We start from the raw sequence: 22921 nt of genomic DNA on the forward strand, positions 1-22921 counted from the left end.
AAACTCCAGCCAGTTCTTTTCTGTGCAGTGCTTTTGCTGAGCATAAATCTACTTCTGATATTACAGCGATGACCCTGTATTCTGCTGTGAATTTTTCTGACAGAATATAACCACAGTCATCCTCATTGCATTGTTGTTTTTGGTTTTTTTTTTCATTTACCACGTTTTGATTTTTTTTTAATTTCAGCCTGAAATTGTTACTGCTTTCTCGTAGAAAATAACGTGCGTTTGCAATAAAGTTTTATTTTTCTGAAATAATTTCCTTTTTAATCTTCAATACGCAAATTAAGTATGCAGTATGCAGACTAGGGCTGCCTAAGTTTGTGACAAGCCCCCGAGAGAAGCACGACCACCCATATGGAGCATGCCAGGAGAGGGCAAAAAATCCACCGTGAAGCCGAGGCGCCCCTCGCACAAATTCGGGTACGCCATCGGGAAACCCCAGCTCCCGTCCCCAGGGATGCCCGCCCTCCATCCCGGGCACCGCCCCTCGCGGCGCCGGCTGATGAGGCACGGAGCGCGCCGGGCCCGGCCGCGCTGCTCCTTCCCCTGCTGCCCGCCGTGCTCGGTGCCATGCTGCTGCCCTGCGTGCGGAGCCTGGCTGCGCGCCGCCTCGCCCGGGACGTGCCCCGGGCCTGCAGCTGCTCGGCGCAGGGCCCCTCGCCGCGGGACTACAGCCGCGGCGCGGCCGGCAAGGTGAGGGGCGGCGGGGGAGCCGGCGCGGGAGCTGCGTGTCCCTTCCTCCGCTCGGGCCCGCGGCTCTCGGCTGAGCGCCCCGTGTGCCCCCCGGAGCTGGGTCAGGAGTGCTGCGGCTCTCTCTGCTCCTTTTGGGTGTACAGGACTGGAGGTCTGCGCTGGCGGGGAGTAGCTCTTTTGTACTTAAAATTACTGGTTGAAAGAGTTTTTGCCTTTATATGATCGGCAGAATTGCTGTAAGCTCAGTTATGTTGTATCTGATTTATTTTTCACACTTTAAATTAGTTGTAGTCCTTGCTTACTGAAGTGTTACTCTGTGCATCAAATTCAAAAACTGAGATAAATATGTAGAGATGTAGCAATAGTTTGAACAGTGTGCTCGATGCCTCTCTGATATGGGTCTGTAAATCTCGTGTTATTTACATTAATTTGTGTCCTTTGCTAGGGTCTTGTTCTGGGAGTCTACTCTAATGAAAAGGATGATGGTGCTGCCCAGTTCACTAGTGCAGGAGATGCTTTTGATAAGCTTGTGTCTGGAAAGCTGAGAGCGCTTCTGTCCTTGTAAGTGTGTGATAAGCTTCTGAAATGGACTAAAGTACTACAAATATCAGGAGGAATGATCTTTTTTTTTTTCGTTATTACTGTCTGTGTCCATATCACTGTCAGGCTGGTATTTGCTTCGGCAGTTTGGAAGGGAACTCCCATGATAAAACCAATCATTGAGCAAACATGCAAAAATTTCATGAGACTTGTCCTCTGCTCTGAATCAGCACAAAGCCAAATGTTGCATGTGTGGTCATGCATGTGGACCACTGTGTGGTCATGGAGTAAATGTAGTACTGTAAGATTTATCACAGGTAAGGTCTTCTGTATTGAAAGAATCTTTTTGTGTCCTAGATGTGGGCCATCTTTGAAGAAAGGCAAAACACGCATATTTCATGGTTTGCATCAGGTATGAGCTTTGTGTTTTCGTATGCTAGTAGATTGATGTGTGAAGTTTGTCCTTGTCTAATTTTATGCTGAGTTCACTGCTGTGCTTGTATAAATGGCCTGCTCTTCTTCCCTCTCCTTGACCGTTTCAACTCCTGCTCTGCCCTGCCCATGTTTGCACAGACTTTTGTACAGTCCTGTACTCCCTCCACCGTGCTGCAAATGGAAAGGATGTGAACAAGTCTGCTCCAAAGGTGCTGTACTGCTTCCTGAATGAGCTAAAGCATGGCAGTTTTGGATCTGACTTCTGTGCCTCCTGTGCCCAGGAGGAGTGAGTGTGTGAGGAGTTACTGATAGGTGCAAAGACCTTCCAGACCTGACAGTTCTAACAAAAGACAGTTCCTTCACATGCTTTTGTCAGAGGTTTTAAGGCTTGAATCCTCTGAAAACAAGATATGGGACTGTTCTTCAAGCAGGACTTTTGTATGCACAGACATGATAGATCACAAGGGTATGGAATGAAGATTCATCTTCTCAATGTCAGGCTTTTTGTGCCATTTGAGAAGCCAGGATAGACCTAATGCACGTGTGTGAAGCTGACCAATATGGAATGATTTATGCATTTTTGGAGTCCTAGCTAAGGCCTAGGCAGGCATGTGTTGTGACACTAGGTGTTCCTGTCTAAGTAACTGAATCTTACATTAAGGCTATTTATATAATCTGAAATAAATCCATTTGTAGTGATAATTGCCTACCACGTATAAATCCCTGTGTGGACACCCCATGCAGGTGACACTGGAGTTGGTAAAAAGGCTCTCAGAAATTTCATGGAAGTTGAGTGCAATGAAGGTCCCATTATCTCAGTTCTGCATACAGGATGGTCTCTGAAGTGAATAGCAAATCTCTGCAAAAGAAGATAGGAAAATGTTAACTGGTATCACTGATTTTCTGGAAAGCTAACACAAGTTTCAGCATTTTGTGGACTAAAAGACTTTACTACAGTGTAGCAGTTTGAAAGCTGATTGTTAGAGGCTGACACACATGGAAAGGAAAGCCTAAGATTAACTTAATTTTTTCTTAAGAGCTATAGGAACATTATATATGTTCATATATAGCTTTGAGTTTTATTCAAATTTGACTTCACTCTTAAAAGGCTCCATTAATGATCATTACTTCTTTTTTTCTTTCTAATTGTATGCAGCTTAAGAGGCAAGCATGTAGTCTGCTGTGCTACATTGTTTTCCTGAGTTCTGGAGAGGTACCCCTGTGCAACTTTGGTTTGCTACTTGGCAAATCCTGCCAGCAGTGCTCCTGAGATGCTAACACACTGAGCTTTTGAAATTATTTTCTTGAACATAGTACTGTGCCAAAAAAAGGTTACAATTCTCCAGATAAGTTCTGTCCTTTCTTACAGCTTGAAAGCTGGATCTGCTTTCCAAGGACTCTTAGGCTTGCCCTTGGGAGTATCAGATTTACCATGTGTTGAGCATAAAGCCCTGTCTGCTATGTGCAATGCACATGATTTTATTAACTGGACAACAGATAACTGACTGCATGCCTATGGCAAATGATTGGGAGCACAGGACAGCAGCACCATGCGGGCACTCTTAATGAAAAGTGTCTGATATCTATATTGAATATATGTATTTTAATGCTATGCTTGGATTGATTTAGAAAGTAAAGTCTTTTTAACAACTCTGCAGTGTCTGTAACAATGAGGAAAGTGAATCCATTTGTGTGCTGGCTTCATCTAGGACTTTCCAAGTGTGGTGGTAGTTGGCTTGGGTAAGAAGAATGCTGGAATAAATGAACAAGAAAACTGGAATGAAGGCAAAGAAAATATTCGTACAGCTGTTGCAGGTTAACTATTTTTTAATTTTTTAAGCATTTTATCTGTAAAGCAATTGCAGTTCTGCAGCATGTTCCACTTTTGAAGACCAAGTCTAGGTATGCCTTTGTTTTAAAATGCACAACTTACTGCATGGTTTGGTAAATGCATTTACTTGTCACTGATACTCATGTAAATTTTTCCTTAGAGAGCAAGTACTTATCAAGAATATAAATCAAATCTGAGGACAGGTAACTGCAGTTATTTATATCAAATAACTTTCATAAACAATGTGATATTGAAAAGGCACTTGTCTAATTAGTATTTTGGAGCTGGTGAACATCACCAATACACTTTATGGTCATTCTGTATGCACATATATTTACGTCTGCCACTTTTTTTTGAAATTGAACTCATAATTTCATAATTGAGATATGTGTTATAAACTAATATATTTCACAACATCAGTACTATGATTCAGTGTATATTATCTGCTGAAGACAGAAGAGGGCTTATCTTAATCAAGGATAACTGCTTCATCTAAGAGTGTAAAATAAGAATTAAGAGTTCTCACTGAAGACTTCATAGTCTGTGATTGGATGACAGCTGTATGTCCAAATGCTAGCCTGTAGCTGCCATTAACATTATTAATTAACGTTTACTTTCTAGCTGACATAAAACATTGTTAAATTACTTGGAACAAAACAGAATTTATGGAATACATTGTTTATAAAGGGGTATATAAACTCACCTGGAAGAAAAGAACAGTCATATTCTTGGCAAAAATCAAAATTATGACAAATTTCTGATACCAGTAGATAGTCATAATTCATAGCACTCCAGAATAACAGAGCCTTGCTTTGCTACAGAATGAGCTTTAAGGAGTCAGAACAACTGTGATCTTTCCTTTTTTATTCTTGTGAAACATTTTAATAATTACAATTCATCAACTGATACTTTTAGTAAAAATTTGCCAGTAAATGTTCATTAGCATTTTTAATTCTTCTACTGCATGATCTCTTTGACTGACTTACTTATAAACTCAGGTATCTTGAATTAAAATTATTTCTTCCTTGCAATGTCCCATTGATCACCTTGGACCCCTGTTTTGCTGTTCCATGCAATAGGTGGCCTTCAGTTCTGTGCTGTATTTTTCAGTTGGCTGCAGGCAGATCCAGGACCTGGAGATCCCTTGTGTGGAAGTAGACCCCTGCGGAGATGCACAAGCAGCTGCAGAAGGTGCTGTCCTTGGATTGCATGAATATAATGAGCTGAAGCAAAAAAAGAAGCCTGTAGTTACTCCTCAGCTTCATGGAAGGTGATGGCAAAGGAAAACTTGCCTATTTATTCATCTGTTGTTTGGTTATTTATGAAACTGTATGCATGACATGCTTGTGCATGAGAAAAACAAAACTGAAAGAATAGGGCTAGCAACAGTAATCTTCTTAACTCCTACTCATTTGAATTTCCTGAAGTATTTTACATCTCAAATATATTTATAGTGTTTGTTCCATGTGTTTTGATGCCATATTCAGAGGTTAAGGGTAAATAAATGTTGCTTCATAGAAGAGAAAGATCACGATAAAAGTAAAAGCTGCCTGAAAAGAAGTTGTGATATACTAGGACTTCTGTTGGTATTGTGTGCCAGAATTGTGGAGAAGAGGTGCTTCAAACTCCATAAATGGATAAATCCTTTGGATAATCAGGAAATGCTGACATCAGACCAATGCACTATGGATATAGTTCATTTGTTATATTTTCATTCACACAGTACAATGTAAGAAGAGAAGCCTGGGTTCTTCTGGTCTCTAAATAGACATCACTTACTGAGAGCAGAAAGTAGAACCAGCTTTTGGTTTCAGAATAATTATCGGAGTGGACTTTGGATGTTCTGTATAGGATATTCTGTCATGCAGGGGAGAGGTATTTAATGTATGTACTTTAAACAGGAACAAGTTCTTCCTTAAAAAGAAGTCAGTGAAATAAAGTGGAAGCCTCTTGATTAAGCATGTCTTGATAAGTTACATGTAAAATAAACACTCTTCTTATTTTGTAGCACAGCAGATAGTTTAGAACCTCATTAAATTTGTATTAAATAATCATTTCCTGAAAACATAGATGGTCCTATGACCAGTTATGGAAGTAATTTTTTTTATATAGTAATTGAGGTTGGGAAAGACTTCTGGAGGTCATTCAGTCCAGCTCCAACTTGGATTCGGGATAACCTGGACATTACATACAACATTAAAGCTTGGTCAGATTGATCAGGCCTTATGTTTAGTCCATATTTTAATATCAGTTATGATACCAGTTTATCAGTTTATCAGTTTATGATACCAGTATCATAAAGTCACCCCAGGACATTCCTGAGTTGAAAATTCCACAACCTCACTAGACCATCTATTCTAGTGCTTACCTACACTTATAGTGAATTTTTTTCTTTGCATCCTGCATTTTTTCTTGTTGAATCTTACTGTCTTACTGTGCAGCTCTGAGATGTGTCTGTGTTCAAACACATTCCTGCTTCAGTTCATGTTTTCTCAATTTGCAAGGATTCTATGTGAAAACATAGCTAAAGTCAAGAAAAATCACAGAATCATTTAGGCTGGAAAAAACCTTTAAGATTAATTGCATCCAATTAATGTGGTCCTCTGTGACAAACCTCATCACACAATTCAGTTAAGCTGGGCAGGAATTTGCGCCAGATCTAAATTGGTGGTTCCCAGTGACCATCTTGTCCTTCATATACCTAGAAATGGCTCTCAAAATTACTTTCTCTGCAAACTTCTAAGGAATTAGTCTGGGATAACTGACTTACAGTTCCTTGTATCCTCCCTGGTATTTTTAAAGATACATATTTGTCCTTTTCAGTCATTGGGAGCCACATTCAGTTACACCTTTCAAACTGAAAGAGCCTAGGCTTGCAGTGATGCCAGCCAGTTCCTTCAGAACCCTCAGATATGTGCTGCCTGCTACCAAGGACTTGTGTATGTCCATCATCCTTAAGCTAAGTCTTAAATCTCTCTTCCTGTCATGAGGAGTGCCCTTCTTCCTCAAACTCTGTTGCTGAGCACAAAGGACTGGGGAATCTGGAAGCAGATCTTTATTAAGGCTGATGCAAAGCCAGCATTGAGAACTTCAGTCTCGTCAGTGTTGAGTGGATTGCCTGCACCATTTACCAAGTGAACAGTGTTATTCCTGCCCTACCTTTTGCTGCCGGTGTACCTATTGAAGTCCTCTAGGTACCTTTCCCATTTCTTGCCAGTTTCAGTGTCAGCTGACATTTGCCTTCCTAATTACATCCTTCCATATCCAGGCAATACTTCTGTGTTCCTCCTGCATTCCTATTTTAATAGTTTATATTCCTGTGTTCCTATTATTGTCCTGCTCTTTTTAGAGGCAAAATCCAGTTCAGTGCCTTGCTTTGTGATAACTGTAATAAATAAGTAAGCTGTCTCAGTAAAATGAAAGGTTTTATACTGTTGGTCTGGCAAAGTCATCAGAGAGACTTCCCAGCTCAGAGAGACAGGCAGCTCAGTGAATATTTGTTCTGTCATTTGTTAGTGAAGTTCCTTGAGTGCACTGGGAAATGAGATCCAAATTCCACTCTTGCCACATAATCATATATCAGTAAAGGGGAAAACAGAATTGGAGACTTTATATGGTAAATAAAAACTTTGAAAGCTGTTAAAAGTAATGTGATTCGAAACTTTGGAAGGGATATTAAACCTTTTGTTTAAGGATTTAAGCCAATCTTTGATTAGTAAGGATTCGGATAAAACCTAATGAATTGGATAGATAATTTCACATCTGTCTACTCTTGGATTCTTCTAGCTTTCTCTGAAGTATTTGGCACTGACTAGAAGCAGAGATGAGTTACTAGACTAGAGTCCTTGTAGTAAGATAACTGTGATATTCTTAATTGCTCCAAATTAATGATACTGCATTTTAAGAAAGAAAATATGTGAATGCTGACATCTTACTTTTGCAAATGTCTATAATCCTGATTGTTGTGTGTTGTTGTTTAGTGCTGAAAGTGAAGCCTGGCAAAAAGGTGTTATCTATGCTGAGGGACAGAACCTGGCTCGGTACCTTATGGAGGCTCCAGCTAATTATGTAACTCCAATCAAATTTGCTGAACACATTGAACAGAAGCTCAGAAGTTTCAGCAATGTAAAGGTTCACATAAGGTAAATTCCATGGAAATGTTTCCTCTGTAGGGTAGAGGACCATAACAGTAAGATAAGATAGCTTCCAGGTTATTCAAATCTGAAGTTATTCAAATCTCATTTTCCCTTTGCTAATTCAAATGACAAAAAGCAGGGGAAGTGTTTGGGGAAAAGATATGAGAGGTGCCCAGACTGCAGGCTGTTGTCAAGGATTAAATCAGCTGCTAGTTTGCAGAGGAAGCAAGATACTGTGATGCAGTAAAATCATTAACTGTCAATTAGTCATGCAGTCAATTACTGCTTAATTAACACATGTGAAAAGAAGCCTCAGTGAATAGAGGGCTAATAAAGTACCTTTTTTTTTCTTCCCAAGTGAGTTTTTTACCTACCTTTTGCTTTTTTTGTGTGGATGTGATAATAAAACATCTTCTACTTGTTGCTGTTGGAATTTTTTCAATAGTTTTTAAAAATGTGAGATGGAGTCCATAAAAGCCCTTGCAAGTGAATTTTCACAGAAATTGCCCCTGAATTTCTACTTTCTGCTGTATAGTGGTAACAGATTTACTAGTTGTGCATGTTTTACTGACAAGCAAAAGATTGGGGGAAATCTTGCTAGCAGAAAACTAAATGTAACCTGCTTCAATACTGTTACTTCACATATCTTTAGCATCTACAGCCTCACAGGCAAGTGGAAGATCAGTGTTTCTGATGCAGAAACTGTAGACAAGCCCTTGTTCTGTTGCTGTTTTTAAACAAGACAAAACAAATATCAAAGATCAACTTTGAGGAAGTATTTTTCTGCTTCACCAAAAAAGGTAGTAGTGATTTGATTTAAACTACTGCTTCCAAAATAACTAACTAATATGAAACCGTTTGTGTACAAACCTTCAAGAATCACGATCTCAAAAAAATCACCTTGGTCAAAGTGTCCAGTTGAAAAAAAAAAACTAACTAAAGTAACACATGTTTCTATTCCAGACCAGAGTCTTGGATAACAACACAAGAGATGGGAGCATTCCTGAGTGTAGCTAAGGGCTCAGCTGAACCTCCCATCTTTCTGGAGATTCACTATTTGGGGAGTGCTAATACAGATGACTCCCCGTTGGTATTTGTAGGAAAAGGAGTTACATTTGACAGGTATGTATGCTTGTATGCCAATATTTTAATTACTAGAGGGAGAAAGTGCTTTCCTGCTATTCGTATTCAATAGGGAGATGCTTTTTCATTGCTCAGCACATCTTCCAATGCCATTCCACTGAACTTGCTTTATATAATAGATTGTGCTGCCTTTTCTGGCAATAAGACAACATCAGTTGTCCAAAGTAGGACTTAATATGCCATCATCTTGTAAGGGGAAGAAGGAAAATCAGGGAAATAAAATAAAGAAGGTGCTATTTTTTTTTTCTTGTCCTGAACAAACCTGCAGATGAAGAATTTGCATGTTTAGAATTGCAGCATGTCACTGGACATTTAGATGGTGCTTAAGGAAAATAATAGAAAATAGCTCATTCTTTGTAGCAGTTCCTTATAGCTACTTTCCATGGCACATCGTACTGAAGTATTTATCAGTCATGTACTATTCATGTACATAAATATTCATGCACATCATGTACTATTTTGTTTGTTTTGTGCACTGCTGTTATGAAGACCAGTGAGTTACTCCACTGCAGTTTACCTGGATTTTTACGGTCTCCTAATTATAAGAAAGTAATATTTTATCTGAAATGAAAACCCAGATACCTTGCTTACAGTACACTTACTAGGGTTGCAGAAGTATTTGGGGCACCAGGTCTAGCATTTACTGATTTTTGGTGTTAACACTGCACATGGACAGAACATCATCAGTGTATGTGACATCAAACTTGAGCTGTTTGTTCCAGCGGTGGCATTTCACTGAAGCCGTCATCGGGTATGGATGCGATGAGAGCAGATATGGGAGGGGCAGCAACTGTCTGTTCAGCCATTGTGACAGCAGCAGCTCTAAAGCTACCTTTGAACATAATTGGTAAGTGTTTTTGTGTGGAGAATTCAAAAATCTTAGTTCTACAAGGTTTTGTGAAAGAGTATTTTTCTAGTAGCAATGGTGAAAGCCATGTACAAACATTATGGACTCTTGCACACCTACTTCTCTCATTTGCCTTGCTCAATCTCTCTTCCATTTTTACTTGCATATCAAAAAATTACTATTCTTTACTTGAATATAATATTGGAACACCAAATCAAGATTTTTATGGTATGATTTTTAGATCTTAAGTGAGAATTGTTTGTCAATAGAGATACTTTCAATGTGTCTTTGAAAAGTCCCGATCCTTCATTGCAAGAAGGAATGTGCATCTCTGTATAAGCAGTTAGAAGGAAAAGGAGTCAGGAGTGCCGAGCTATCTCCATGTGTCCATGAGTCCATGCCAGAACTGAACAGGAAGAGGGATCAGCTGTGGTTTCCTTATGTGAATATCTCAGCAGAAAACTAAAACAAACCAAACCAGTCTGCTGATACTGTATGTGCAGTGATTTTTTTTTCTGAAAAAAAAAGTTAATTTTTTATGTAGAGGTAAAATTAAATAAGCTGATTCAGACACTGTGGCAAGACCAGCTGGCAATGACATGGAATATGGTCTAGGATATATTTTAGTTTGAGAAGCTCGACGTGTAAGTTAACTGGTACTTCAGTCACTTCTGTGCTTCAGCCAGGAGAGGGCAGTGATGGCCACACACATCCTCACGGCATGAGGTTCCTCACTGAAGTGTGCGGTGGGGAGCGCAGGCAGTGGAGCCTGTCTGTACATTATGCCGCTGAAAAGTGGTGCTCCACTTGTGGACCTTGTGCCAGGTGCAGGTTTTCCCTAGGAGTGGTGGAGTGCCTTTCATTCCATGATCCCAGTCATAGTTGCAGTTCTGACTCTGAGCCTGTATTTTGCTCATTTCTAGTTGTTCTTGGTATGGCTGGAGTTATGTGGCAAATCCTTGGACCACTCTAGACATTATAGAATGAGCAGAGCTTGAATGGCTCCAGAGTGTTTATTTGAGAAGTTTTCAATTTCAGAAAGAAAGAAGTTCCTTTACTTGTGAATAATTATATATGGGAGACATAAAATAGTATTTATTGCTCTTCTATATCACTTGTCTGGGAAAAATGTAGAAGAAAACTCTAGTGGTAAAGTAGTGTAGGTGAGAGAGTCTGGTGGTGCATCATGCAGAGGAGTTTCTCTGATTGAAAACTGGACTGTATGTCTTTCATTAACTGGGAAAATTCAGATTTTGAGCTAAAATTCAAAATTACACTTGCACTGTTTTCTTAAGGAGGTTTTTGGAGTTTATCTAAGTGGGTTTTTTCTACAGCTTTTCTGAGAAGAAAACTAGTAATTCACTTTCCTTTTTGTCTCTGAGGTTTGGCACCCCTCTGTGAAAATATGCCCAGTGGTAAGGCAAACAAGCCTGGGGATGTAGTTAGAGCCAAGAATGGAAAAACAATACAGGTATGCATGTGAAACTTGGATTTTGAGTGCTTTTAGTGAACTGGTTTAATCAACTAAGTTGACTGCAGAGTACATTTCGAAAAAACCCTTAAAGATAAACAGTGCAAATGTACTGTTTTTAAAATTGTAAGAAGCATGTTACTAACTAGAAATTGCTATTGTAGGATTTTTTCAAATGTAGATTGGAGAGATAGGACATGTTTTATAAATTGCTAGGAAAAGCTGAAAAGTAAGGTAATTCATTGAGCATGCTAGAAAAGCTTGTTTGGCACAAGAGGTTGTTGCAATGCCCATAAATACAGGCTCTAAGTCCAAAGAAATAATGTTAATTGCTTCCAGCAGACCCTTAAGGACAATTCCTTGCTATCTGGAGTAAGACATGAGAGTAAGACATCAGTCTCCTGCTGATGTAACCAAGGTCTTTACTCTGCCAAAATGCTCAGTACAATCAGAACTCTGAGTCATAGAGGCTATTGGTTCAAAGGAGCTTGCCAAATCAGTACCCAAGGTACCTTTCATATTTATTACAAATTATTCCATACTCATCTATTAGATTAAATTGTGCTGAAAGTCACTGTACTGTAGATCACTGATTTAATGCAGAAGTAGATGGCTTTCTTTTTGTCTGAATTTCTGTGTTTCTGCCACTTCTGTCTTGCTGAGCCTTCCATTTCTTTGACATTCATCTCTGAAAACTGAGTTCAGTCACCCTCTGCTTTGAGGGAATAAAGACTGGGCATGTATTCCCCCACCAAGGAGAAATCTGCAAGAAAGTGCTGGTAGCTCCAAGCACATGATGCAGCCTGTGTGCTCCCCTGAGACACCTCTCCAGGCTCTTCTGAGGAACCGACACTACAGAGACCCAGCATACAGAGGAGGTTGTAGCAATGAAAGATGACTTACCTCAGATACAGATACACTTTTACTTTATAAACATAACTGTATACCTGTACTATTTTTTTTCTTTCTTTCAGTGTAGTTTGAGTAAATTTTTATTACCTGAGGTTTCTAGGGCCTCTATCAAATAGCTATTTAAGATATGTGAGAAGTACATCGGTGAAAGAGACATTTACAGTACTTTATCTGTTTTTTATTGATTTTGCCTTTGAAGGTAGATAACACAGATGCAGAAGGAAGACTGCTGTTAGCTGATGCTCTCTGTTATGCCCACAATTTTAATGCAAGGGCTATTGTGAATGCTGCAACATTAACAGGTAAGCAGTATCCCTTCCCTGCTCATTTTGAAGTCAGTTTTGTGTTACTCTTTAGTTTGGCTGTGGATTAGTTGTGCTTTGTATATAAACCCAACCTTAATTCAAAGGCAACTGAGATGATTTTACATGTTTCAGGACAACAGTGAGCACAGCTTGTGTGTCTCTGGACTGGGGAGGGGACATGCAGTGGAGATGAAGTTGGGTTGGCTCAGCCCAGCTGGAACCAAGAGCGGGAAAACCTATGCAGACTTCAATGTTTCTGCAGTGTTTCCCTGTGCTTCTTCCGTCTCTGAGCTGAACCCTCTCAGCTCCCAAGCCTGTGTGTTGCAGAGGTAGTGACATGTTCATGGAAGAATCCTGCCCAGTCCATCTGGCACAGACCATGCTGGAGCCCAGGCAGGTTCCTGGGTGGCTTGCTGAGTGCCTGAGCACCTAGCCAGTGCCAGTTCTCCCACTCTTGAGCAAGCTCAGGCCTCCATGATGACAGGAGAGCTCTCATCATTCCCCAGGAATTTATTTGACTGCAGTACCTCCTATTTTTTGTGCAGTTTGCATACTTCTAGGCATTATGAAATGTGTTTTAATTGTTTCATCTCTACAGTTGTATAATAATGAAGTAGTAAATCTAAATTTAAAACCAGCAATTGTGGATGGAGCTCATGTGGTCACTAACAAGCTGTCATGGGTGATGTGACTCTAGCTGAAATAAAAGCAAATACAGAAGAGTAATTCAGACAGGACTCCACTGTGTTGCTTAATGAATTTGCTAAGCAAAATAATTATACTTACATAGATTCTCTGGTAGTGCTTTAAATTATGTTCCATCATTTTACCAGTTCAAATGCTGTGGAAAATTTCAATAGACAGAAGAGAAATTGGTTTTAAGATGGTTGGCTTGTATAAAAGTATTCCTGTCTGGAATCCTTGGGCACCAAGCAGGAAGAGGGAGGGCTCCCATAGAAATTTCGTAGACATATTTTTCTAAACTATTTTTTTTCATCTCACTAAGGATTGAGTATTGGTATTAGTGAAGCACTTCTGGAGCATCAGGTGGATAAATATCGAGTCCCATAATTTAATATTTTGATAAGGATTATTTTAATAAATTAAATTATTAATAAAGTAAATTTACACATGCTATGCAAAAGTCTATGTAAGTGAAATTCACAAAAGAGAAAGTATCAGCTCAAAAATTATAGAGGTCTACAAACTGGAAAAATCCCATTCACTTGTATTTTCTACATGAAAGTAATAATATCTAGGTTTTTTTAGAGGATACTGTTATTGTTTAATACAATTATCTTAAAACTATTTATAAAAATCATCAATCTGAAATCATAAAATTTATTTTCATGTGAAACAGAATATAATTTTTATGATTTCTACAGTTTTTTTAGAATATAAAAATGTTTTAAAAATGTTTAAACTTTCAAAAATGTCAGTGTACTGAAGTCTTCAGGTTTTGCAGTCTGATAAATTCCTGTTACTGATAATGGGAATTAAAGATGGAAAGTTCTGTGAGGAGTCAGGATGCAGGGAATAGCTCAGGTCCACCTTTGCCTTTGTCATGTAAACTTGAAGGTGTGTTTCTTTAGGTGCCATGGATGTTGCACTGGGATCTGCTGCAGCTGGAGTGTTCACAAATTCATCTTGGCTTTGGACTCACCTCTATGAGGTAGGCCACCTGCATTATTGTTAAATCATAATAGTAATAATTCTGTGATAAATCTTATTGAAAAGTTAGTACATTACTGAAAGTCTTTATGCAAATCTGAAAGATGTTATTATGTTTTGAAATTTTGGAGAAATTATGTCAGTGCTATAACGACTTGAAAATAATGTTGACTATTAATTAGTAGCTCTTCAGTGAGATATAATATCATACGCCAAACATCTCAAGAATCTGCATGTTCCGATAACTCACTGCATATGCATAAACTCTTGACTACTGGCAGTAATTAGTTCTTGTTAAAAAGATAATTGGTCTTGCATAACAACAGGGAGACGGAAATTCAGAGAGGCCTTGTGAGTGGCTGAAGTGTGATGGATCAGGGAAGCCTCTGAAGGGAAGGATTTCTGTTGTCAGGGAAAAGGAAAAACAGATAAAAAATGTGGTCTTTTGATGTTGCCTTTTGGCTAACACTAATGCATCTAAAAACAGGATTGTCTGTTTTGTTTTGCAAACAGTGTATTTGCAAAAATCTAATATCTTGGCTGAAGATTTTTAGACTGATAAAACCTAAACAAAAAGAACCGTGCATGAAAACACGGCTTATAAGTGCACTTAAAAAAAAAAAAAAACAAATTGCCCATAATATCATTGTTTCTTTTTCAGGCCAGCATTTTGACGGGGGACAGAGTTTGGAGGATGCCTCTTTTTAAGCATTACACAAAACAAGTCACAGACTGTCCTCTTGCAGATGTGAGTAACATTGGAAAGTACAGCAGGTAAGATGAAACAATACCTCCCATGTGCCCCTTTCTTTAAACCTATTTGTTTAATATGTGTGCTGTTGGAATTGCTTTGGAAACAATACATCTTTGTATTTCCCACAGAGCTGGAGGAGCATGCACAGCTGCTGCATTCCTGAAGGAATTTGTGACTGCCTCTCACTGGGCCCATTTGGATATAGCTGGGGTGATGTCAAATAAAGATGAGGTGCCATATCTTCGGAAGGGCATGGCAGGGCGGCCCACAAGAACACTCGTAGAGTTTGCAGCTCGATTAAGTCAAGACAGTCACAATGCCAAATAAAAATACTTGTTCTAAAATCATCCACTCTGCCTTAAGAAAAAAAATCTTAAAAGGTATCATTTATAAATGAATGCCCCAAGCATATTTTAATGAATGTCCCAAGCATATTTTCACTATGGCAATTAACTAAAAATGCATTTTATAAATTATTACTTGGATAAGAATATCTCAACTTTGAGATTTGTCATCCCATACCATACTATGCAGCTAAAGATCAAAATCATTCTAACTATTGAAATATTTGATACCAAAACATGATAATGGAAATTATTGAAATGCCTATTTTATATGTAAAGTAGGCATAATTATTGTAAACAATAAATTCCCTATTTGAATGTGAGTTTTGATTGAGAGAGAATAAGCAATTGATGATAGATGTACCTCAGTTTCAGGTGAACTGTAGGTGGTGTTAATGGTAACTATGAAAAGTTGTTCATAAAAATACCATTCTGGCATTTTTTCCTTAGACAAAATACACTGCTTTTGGTATGTACTGAGGCAGAAATGCTGTGTGATTAGCATTAGCATGGGTTCAGCACAGAATTTTGTAGTAAGTTATAAACATGTCAAGAAGATTGTATACTGTAACTTCTTTACAGAAAGCTGGTGAGTGCAAGTTAGTGTTTGTGTGGTTCTTAGGGGAACTTGCCCTCATCTCACATGATTTTTGTCGTCCTGATAGTTCCCCTTTTTCCTGATGTGAGGTGGCCACACTCCAAACAGGGACATTATTCCCAGAATCAATTCAAACATCAAACAGATCTGACACTTAAAAAATGAGGTGATGTTTTCTTGACAGTTTGGGAGATCCAAACCCATAGGGTGGGGATTTGTTTTGGTTTAGGGTGGGGTTTTGAGGTTTTTTTTTAAAATGCTGTTGTGGAACAAGTGATGCTGAAACAGTGCTTACCCAGGCTGGCACCTGTGAGAGGCAGGGCAAAGGCTGGAGGAGGAGGGTCCCTCTGGGAAAGAGGGACAGCTTTGCTGTCTCTGCTTTCCTTGTTCCATCAGGGCCAATGGTATCCTGGGGTGGGGTGGGAAGTGTGGCCAGCAGTTTGAGGGAGGTGATCCTCCCCACCTCCTCTACCCTAGCGAGGCCACTTCTGCAGTGCTCTGTCCAGTTCTGGGCTCGTCAATGCAAGACATGGAGCTACTGGCGAGGGTCCAGCAGCGGGCTATGAGGAGGATGGAGGGCTTGGAACATCTCTTATGCGGAGATACTTCAGGGGCTGGGCCTGTTTAGTCTGGAGAAGTCTAAGAAGGGATCTCATTAATACATTAAAATGTCTCTTAGACAGGTGCCACGATGTTGGTGCCGGACTCTTTTCGGCGGTGACAGGACGAAGAGCAATGGCCGTGAAGGAGCCCACACAAGGTGGTTGCCCGTGGGTCCGGCCCTCAGCGGGCGGGGCCGCGCCGGGCCCGCCCCGCCCCCGCCGCATGCGCAGCTGTGGCTCCCGCCATGGCGGGCGCGCTGGGCGGGATGGTCCGGTCCGCGGGCCCGGGGCCGCCGCCGCCCGGGGCGCCCGGCGCGCCCGGCCTCATCCCGCCGCCCGCGGGGCCGCGCAACCCCAACAACACGCTGGTGGACGAGCTGGAAGCGTCCTTCGAGGTGAGGGGGGGGCAGCCGCGGGCGGGCGCTGCCCTGCCTGCGCCGGGCCCCCGCAGCCGCTCAGCGCGGTGCTTCCCTCTCCCGCAGGCCTGCTTCGCCTCGCTGGTGAGCCAGGACTACGTGAACGGCACGGACCAGGAGGAGATCCGCACCGGTGAGCCCGGGGCAGGAGCAGGGCGGCGCTCCTTCCCGGTGGAACGCTGCTAAGAGTAGTGGCAGGAAGGAAACCCACCGGGGAATGCCCGGGGTCTGGTGGGAAGGTCGGGGTGTGCCGGTTGGCTCCTGGCGTTGGCTGGGGTTATACTGGCGTGCAGCGCGATGTGTTTCAAGCAGCGGAGAGCTGATGCGATCGAAAGCTGTATGAAGCAGTAGCAGGAAATGGGAAAGGCCAGGCCAGGAAGTTCAGGAGCGATGCTTTAAGTTCAGGAGCGATGCTTTAGGGCTTGGGTGACGCACCTCCGTGCAGGTGGAATAAATATTGAAATGAACGGGAGTTTGAAAAGTGGCCCTTGACTACTCCTTAGAAATGCAGGTGTCCCTGAAAATTTCCTGAAACTTCTCTCAAATGCCGTTTCAAAATCGGCATAAATGCTTTTCAAAACTCCTTTCTGGATATTTGGTCATATTCATGTGCTGTCATGGATCAGCTTTTATTACCAAAACAGTAGTGTGTAGTATATGAGGGCAGAATATTGTCCTCAATAAGTGCCTATTTTAGAACCCTACACTGAGCTTGTTGCTTAGGCATGCAGCCAAGTTCCATGAATTATTTTATTACTCCTTGTCAGAAATAAAACCTGGGAGGAAATGTTGTCCTGCACTTCTAAAATAACTTGAAAGTTTGCAAAGCAGTGTCTTTTACAGGGACTTCCTGGTTTATAAATATGTTACTTTAGCTATTCTGAAGATTTTCATTATAGAAAGTACTGTGAAAAGTGTTTTTAATAGACTATTACCATTACCAGCCTGAAATCTTATTTTTTTGGAAGCTTCTTCTTTCAAAATTGTTATTATATGTTTAGGTGTTGATCAGTGCATCCAAAAGTTTCTGGATGTTGCAAGACAAACTGAATGCTTTTTTCTACAAAAAAGACTGCAGCTATCAGTCCAGAAACCAGAACAAGTAATTAAAGAGGTATGTTAATTTACCTGTCCAGTGTTAGATCAGATAAGCTATGTACCTTAATTACCATGTTCATAATTTTGTGTTTCTCAACATGATGCTGTACTGTAAGTTGGTAGAACTTGACTGTTACCATAACTCTCAGCATGAACCTGGAGAAGCTGGATACCTGCTGCTGTGTGGAGTATTGGAACACAGCTGATAATTCACTGGAAGAGACAAACTAGTTAGGCAGATTTTGCTGGGAAGGTGGTATCTGAAATATGTGACATAGGTGAGTAGCATTAGTGCATTCACAGTGCTTCTGTATCATTGGCCATTTTTCCTTTATTCCATTTTTCTACTGTAAGATCAGCTTGAAAGCTCAAGGTCTAAAAAAGTTACGTGCTCTTTATGTGAGGTGGTTATTCTTTTGAATACTATTTATTTACTAATAGACAATTCTTTCATCAACAGGATGTTTCAGAATTAAGAAATGAATTGCAGAGAAAAGAAGCATTAATTCAGAAGCATTTGAGTAAACTGCGACACTGGCAACAGGTCCTGGAAGACATCAGTGTACAGCACAAAAAGCCTGCAGAAATGCCTCAAGGTCCATTAGCTTACCTAGAACAAGCATCTGCAAATATTCCTGCTCCAATGAAGCAAACATAATTTTACACAGCTCAATATTTTAAAAGCAATAGTGTTCTTTGTATGCTTTTTGTATAATGTAATTTGTACTGCAAATATAGTTAGAACAATTAAGCTAAATAAATTATCTTCTTTTATTACAGTAATATGGATTGGTTTTATGTTTTAATGGAAAATATTCTGAGTTGCTGTTCAGGGTGCTTTCTGGTAGAAGTGTGTCTCCCAGAATGCATCTCTGTTCCTTCTAGACAGGGTCGCCCTTTCTTTCCCCTCTTGTCTTTTTGGTATGATCAAAATATATGCAGAGATTAGTGCTTGATTTTCCTGGAATATTTAAATGTTTTGTGATCCAGTAATTATCCCTGAGTACCACTGCAGAAGCACCCTTAGAATTGTCTCTGTGTAGGTCAGACCACTTTTTTCTGAAGTGAATTGTCAATCTCCACCAGACTGGCTCACCTCATGGAAGGTGTCTTGGGATATACAAATTTGATTCTTATAGGATGAATTGTAATGGAAAAATAGACAAAAAAGGGTGGGATATGTAATGGAGGCCTCATGTTACTTATGTTCTGACTCTCAGGCTACTGAAGAGGTATTCCGAAATACCCATCCCCAAAATATAGACCACTCATTGTGGAGGTAGGATCACCACCACTGTCTAGTATACAGAATTACCGTTAATTACAGTGCTCTATTTATTAAGTTAAGTGTAGCCAAAAAAGATTTCAGAGGTAGAAATAGCAAGAGTCCTGTCTGTGTATTACTAAGCAACAAATTTAATTCATCCATATAACCACTTTTCTACAATAACTTTTGGGGGGCAAAGTTGAATAATTAATTGTAACCCTGGAAATACGAATTGCTAATTGTGTATTGAAATTTCTAGTGTACTTGGGGCAGCATGGATGAAAAGTAATGAAAACAGTGTTGTACATTTCCATCCTCAGAGATGCCAAGGCACCCATCAGTGTTACTGTGCACTAGTTAATCTCTTTCTTGATTACAAGTATGAAAAGAGCCTTCTTACCAAATCTACTACCAGTCACTTTTCCAACCAAACAGTTCCTCTTGGAAAAAATACTAGATAACTGGGATGAAAAGTATTGGCATGGAGAAGTGTTCTGCCCTTCCTTCCACCTTTGCACCACCAGTGAGATGCAGTGACTGTTTTATATGGAGTGTTTGCATCTGTTGGTGTAGCTCTTGCTGGAAGAGGTTAGGCTGGAGGTACACCTCATTGCAGATGTAAAATTTTTTTAGGTAGCTGGGCCCTGATGGTTGAAACCAAATGGGGATTCAAAGCAATTGAAGAGGAACTCTCCTGTCTTAAACAGCAGGCTGCTGGTTGCACTCTTCCCTGCCTTTCACACTGGGTTAATTGCCCAAGCGTCAACTTCTTCATGGGTTCTTTCCTGCCAGCAATGAATTAGCATGATCTGATAAATGTAGTCATCCCTCCACTTTGCTTTTATGTGGGCATAAAACTATTATGGAGTTAAAAGGTACAAGGATGTAGTTGCCATCGCTGTGGAGCTCGGTGTACAAGTCTGACTTACTTCAGTGTAACATAGAACTCTTTCAAAAAACATAGAAATTGGATAATTTACAAGCTTTAATGTTCATACTTACACATCATCCTAATTTATCAGGCTGATACATGTATTGAAATTCAATGGGAATATTACATAGCAATGCTGACTATACAAAACAGTTTATGAAGCAAACCAGAAATTATTTCTAAACCAGCCTGCTATAAACATGCTATTTTTGAAGGTGTACCACATGCTGTACAGTTTAAAATTAATTTAACAAAAAGCATTAAAAACTTTTTAAATTACATTATATGAAGAATTTACTTTAAACAGCTGATGAAGCAAGTGTATAAATGTACAGAAGGAAGATCTTTTTTCAGCTGGTGTCAAATTGACAGAAGGTATCAAAATCCAAATCCCATATTTAATGAAATTGTAGAGTGGTACAGTCTCATGATTATAAAGTCTTTTTGCATAACTGTATCCAAACTTTTTCTTCTTTTTTTTTTTTACAGAAGTTGTTAAAAAAAAATGCATTTTCCTGAAATTCATGCGTGTAACTCCATAGTTACTAGGTATAAGAGAGTGCAAGTATTTTCTGACTTTACTTAGAAATTACATAATTTTTTTTCTTGCCTTAAATCATCTATTGGATTATCATTCCTAAAAAGAAAACATGAATGACTTCTATAGTAATTCTGAGAAGCATGGAAATAGTTTTTCTTAAAATGAAAAATACTTAGTAAACCATTCTTGATGCTGAGGGTCTTGTTTTTGGTCATCTTTGGTTTGTGGTGGTTCATTGCCATGTGTCCTGTGCAAACAAATAAGCATTAGCATCACTGACCTACTTACAATCTTATCAGTATGTAATACTTTTCCTAGAAAAACATCCCATGAATGGTTCTGTGCTCACGTGAATAGATGAGGCCAAAAGGTGCCAGCTAGTTTTAGTGGGATCTGTGCCAGCCAGGTAACTGGATTAGCAGCACTGGTTGCCACATGAAGAAAAGCATGAAGCAGAGTTTAACAGCTATGGAGAAACATTTGACATAGTTCTTAACTTGACACCATAAAAAAATTAAACAAAAGGATGCTTGAAAATCAGAGAATGGCAGCTGCAATCCACTCTTAAAAATATAAAATACAATTTATGCATTAAAAATGTTTGATAAAAGTTCTATTTGAAACTGCAAGATTTATCTGAACAAGACCTGCCATTCATAATCAATCCTATTACATAGTCCCTGATTTTCCATAATTCAGGATTTTTTTAACATATGATAGCAAATAGGACTTAACTTATGATTGACTGATTTAAATGAATTAAGCAAGCAGCACCCAAGCGACCCTCAGTCTCTCTATACGTTTGTTTCCTTTTAAAACAGAAATTCCATTTGCCTTGTCAGTCATCTGGCATGACACAGCATGTTTGTATCTTTAAGAAGTGGGAATTGCCAAACAGGATCTAAGCCTGTGTCCCAGGTTGTTTTAGTCAGCAGTCAGCACCATCGGCCCCCAAGGAAGGAACTCTCTTGCACATAATTTACAGGATAACTAAATCTCCATCAGAAGATTGGTGAGAAGGCTGGATTTTGTCCTGAAATACAGTGCTTAGGTTTGGGGATTTTTTAACTGTATATTAGCTACATACAGTTTTAACTATATTTTGAAGAGGGAGTCCATGTTATAAAACCTGAACATCATTCACATAACTCATAAATTTGAAGAATTGAAGCTCCTCAAAGAGAAAGAAACAAAGTATCTGCTAATCAGTTTTCAAGTCTCTAGCTTTTGCCAAATGATCAGCCTAGATTCAAATACCTTCTAAAATAAAAAACATTCCATCTACACCTACCAAGTGCAAGGTGAGGCAATAAAAATAAGACAGAAGACACATCCTTAACAGAACCACTGAAAGATGCCATATTCACAATTAAATACAATTAAATACCAGCTTGTGTGTGTGTGTGTGGGTTTTGGTTGGTTGGTTTGGTTTTGGGGTTGTTTTTTTTTCCTACCAGGCAGGGTTGCAAGCATAAGGTCTGCTGGGCAGGGATTACAGCCTAGTTTTGCAGTAAAGTTCTGCATCTGTCTGCAGAAAACCAAACACAGAGTTCATTGCACAGTAGGAACCTTACATCGTTGTGTATGTCTAATATGTTTGAATTGCCTACAAGATTCTAAATATGAATTCATTTATCATCATACAAAATGTACAAATACCTTGTGGCAGCACTGCTGTCTGAGGACTGTGTTGATGGAGAGCCCACCCTGAGGCAGCCAGGACTCCGGTCTAAGCTTGTAGATTTTGTTATTTGTGGAGCACTTCTTTTTGATCTTAAATCACAGCTCAAAAAGCTCTTTGCGTAGGAAGCTAAATTTGGAACACTGACAACACGACTGGGTACCTCAACCGTTTTCTTCTTCTGCTTTTTATTGTAACAGAAAACTTCATTACATACACATTATTTACAATTTATAATATAAAACCTCAACAATATCTCATTTCCAAATATCTTCTGAGGAACACCCAAATAGGATGATTTCTATCTTTTTCTATAGGCATTTAAATTAAATTCTCAGGGTACGCTGTGAGTATTCCATAGATTTTGTCATCTGACTAAAACAACTTGTGTATTTGACCCTGATATCTTAGACAGACCAAGGTGCTTTCCACCAACTTGACCTCTCTTCTTTCTATGGCTATTTGTAGAAAGTATCATGCAGAGGGGCTGGAATGACAAAGGGCAGATACCAAGAAACTCAAACAGATTAATGATTTTCCTCTATGCATGCAATATCCCAATTAGCAACTCCCAAATCTGCAAGCAATGGCCATGCTTATCCCAGTGGAAGACTGATGTCAGAGTTCTAGTGTTTTATATTGGCTTAAACACCTGTTATCTATATTGCATGTGTACTTCTACTGAATTTCTCCTATGCTCAA

At 39.6% G+C, this 22921-nt stretch overlaps 3 protein-coding genes across 6 annotated transcripts in view; 2 read left to right on the top strand and 1 right to left on the bottom strand.

Moving 5' to 3' along the window:
- Positions 1 to 527: 527 nt before the first annotated feature.
- Positions 528 to 15408, top strand: LAP3 (leucine aminopeptidase 3). Its single transcript, XM_005517816.2, has 13 exons — positions 528 to 696; positions 1142 to 1257; positions 1594 to 1648; positions 3381 to 3486; positions 4613 to 4772; positions 7483 to 7644; positions 8602 to 8760; positions 9504 to 9628; positions 11011 to 11099; positions 12211 to 12313; positions 13909 to 13988; positions 14649 to 14761; positions 14870 to 15408. The coding sequence occupies exons 1-13, from the start codon at positions 574 to 576 to the stop codon at positions 15066 to 15068; spliced, it is 1590 nt and encodes a 529-aa protein (XP_005517873.2). The 5' UTR covers positions 528 to 573; the 3' UTR covers positions 15069 to 15408.
- Positions 15409 to 16530: 1122 nt separating this feature from the next.
- MED28 (mediator complex subunit 28) lies at positions 16531 to 18582 on the top strand. The gene is made up of 4 exons (XM_005517815.3): positions 16531 to 16680; positions 16768 to 16834; positions 17703 to 17815; positions 18260 to 18582. The coding sequence occupies exons 1-4, from the start codon at positions 16531 to 16533 to the stop codon at positions 18455 to 18457; spliced, it is 528 nt and encodes a 175-aa protein (XP_005517872.2). The 3' UTR covers positions 18458 to 18582.
- A 143-nt stretch (positions 18583 to 18725) lies between these two features.
- The window catches only part of FAM184B (family with sequence similarity 184 member B), a 39411-nt gene continuing 35215 nt past the window's right edge, over positions 18726 to 22921 (bottom strand). For 2 of the 4 annotated variants that reach the window (XM_088056400.1, XM_014259559.2), the window contains 2 exons: positions 22198 to 22403; positions 18726 to 20785 (listed from right to left, as the gene is read on the bottom strand). In XM_088056400.1, coding sequence (XP_087912526.1) covers positions 20695 to 20785; positions 22198 to 22403 — 297 coding nt within the window. In that variant the 3' untranslated portion in view covers positions 18726 to 20694. The remainder of the gene's footprint in view (positions 20786 to 22197; positions 22404 to 22921) is intronic. The other 2 variants (XM_088056399.1, XM_014259561.2) reach the window with 2 other exon arrangements.

Source organism: Pseudopodoces humilis, chromosome 6 (genome assembly GCF_049639895.1).
Source record: "Pseudopodoces humilis isolate 2021_Gansu_Grassland_sample_001 chromosome 6, ASM4963989v1, whole genome shotgun sequence".
Lineage (NCBI taxonomy): Eukaryota > Metazoa > Chordata > Aves > Passeriformes > Paridae > Pseudopodoces > Pseudopodoces humilis.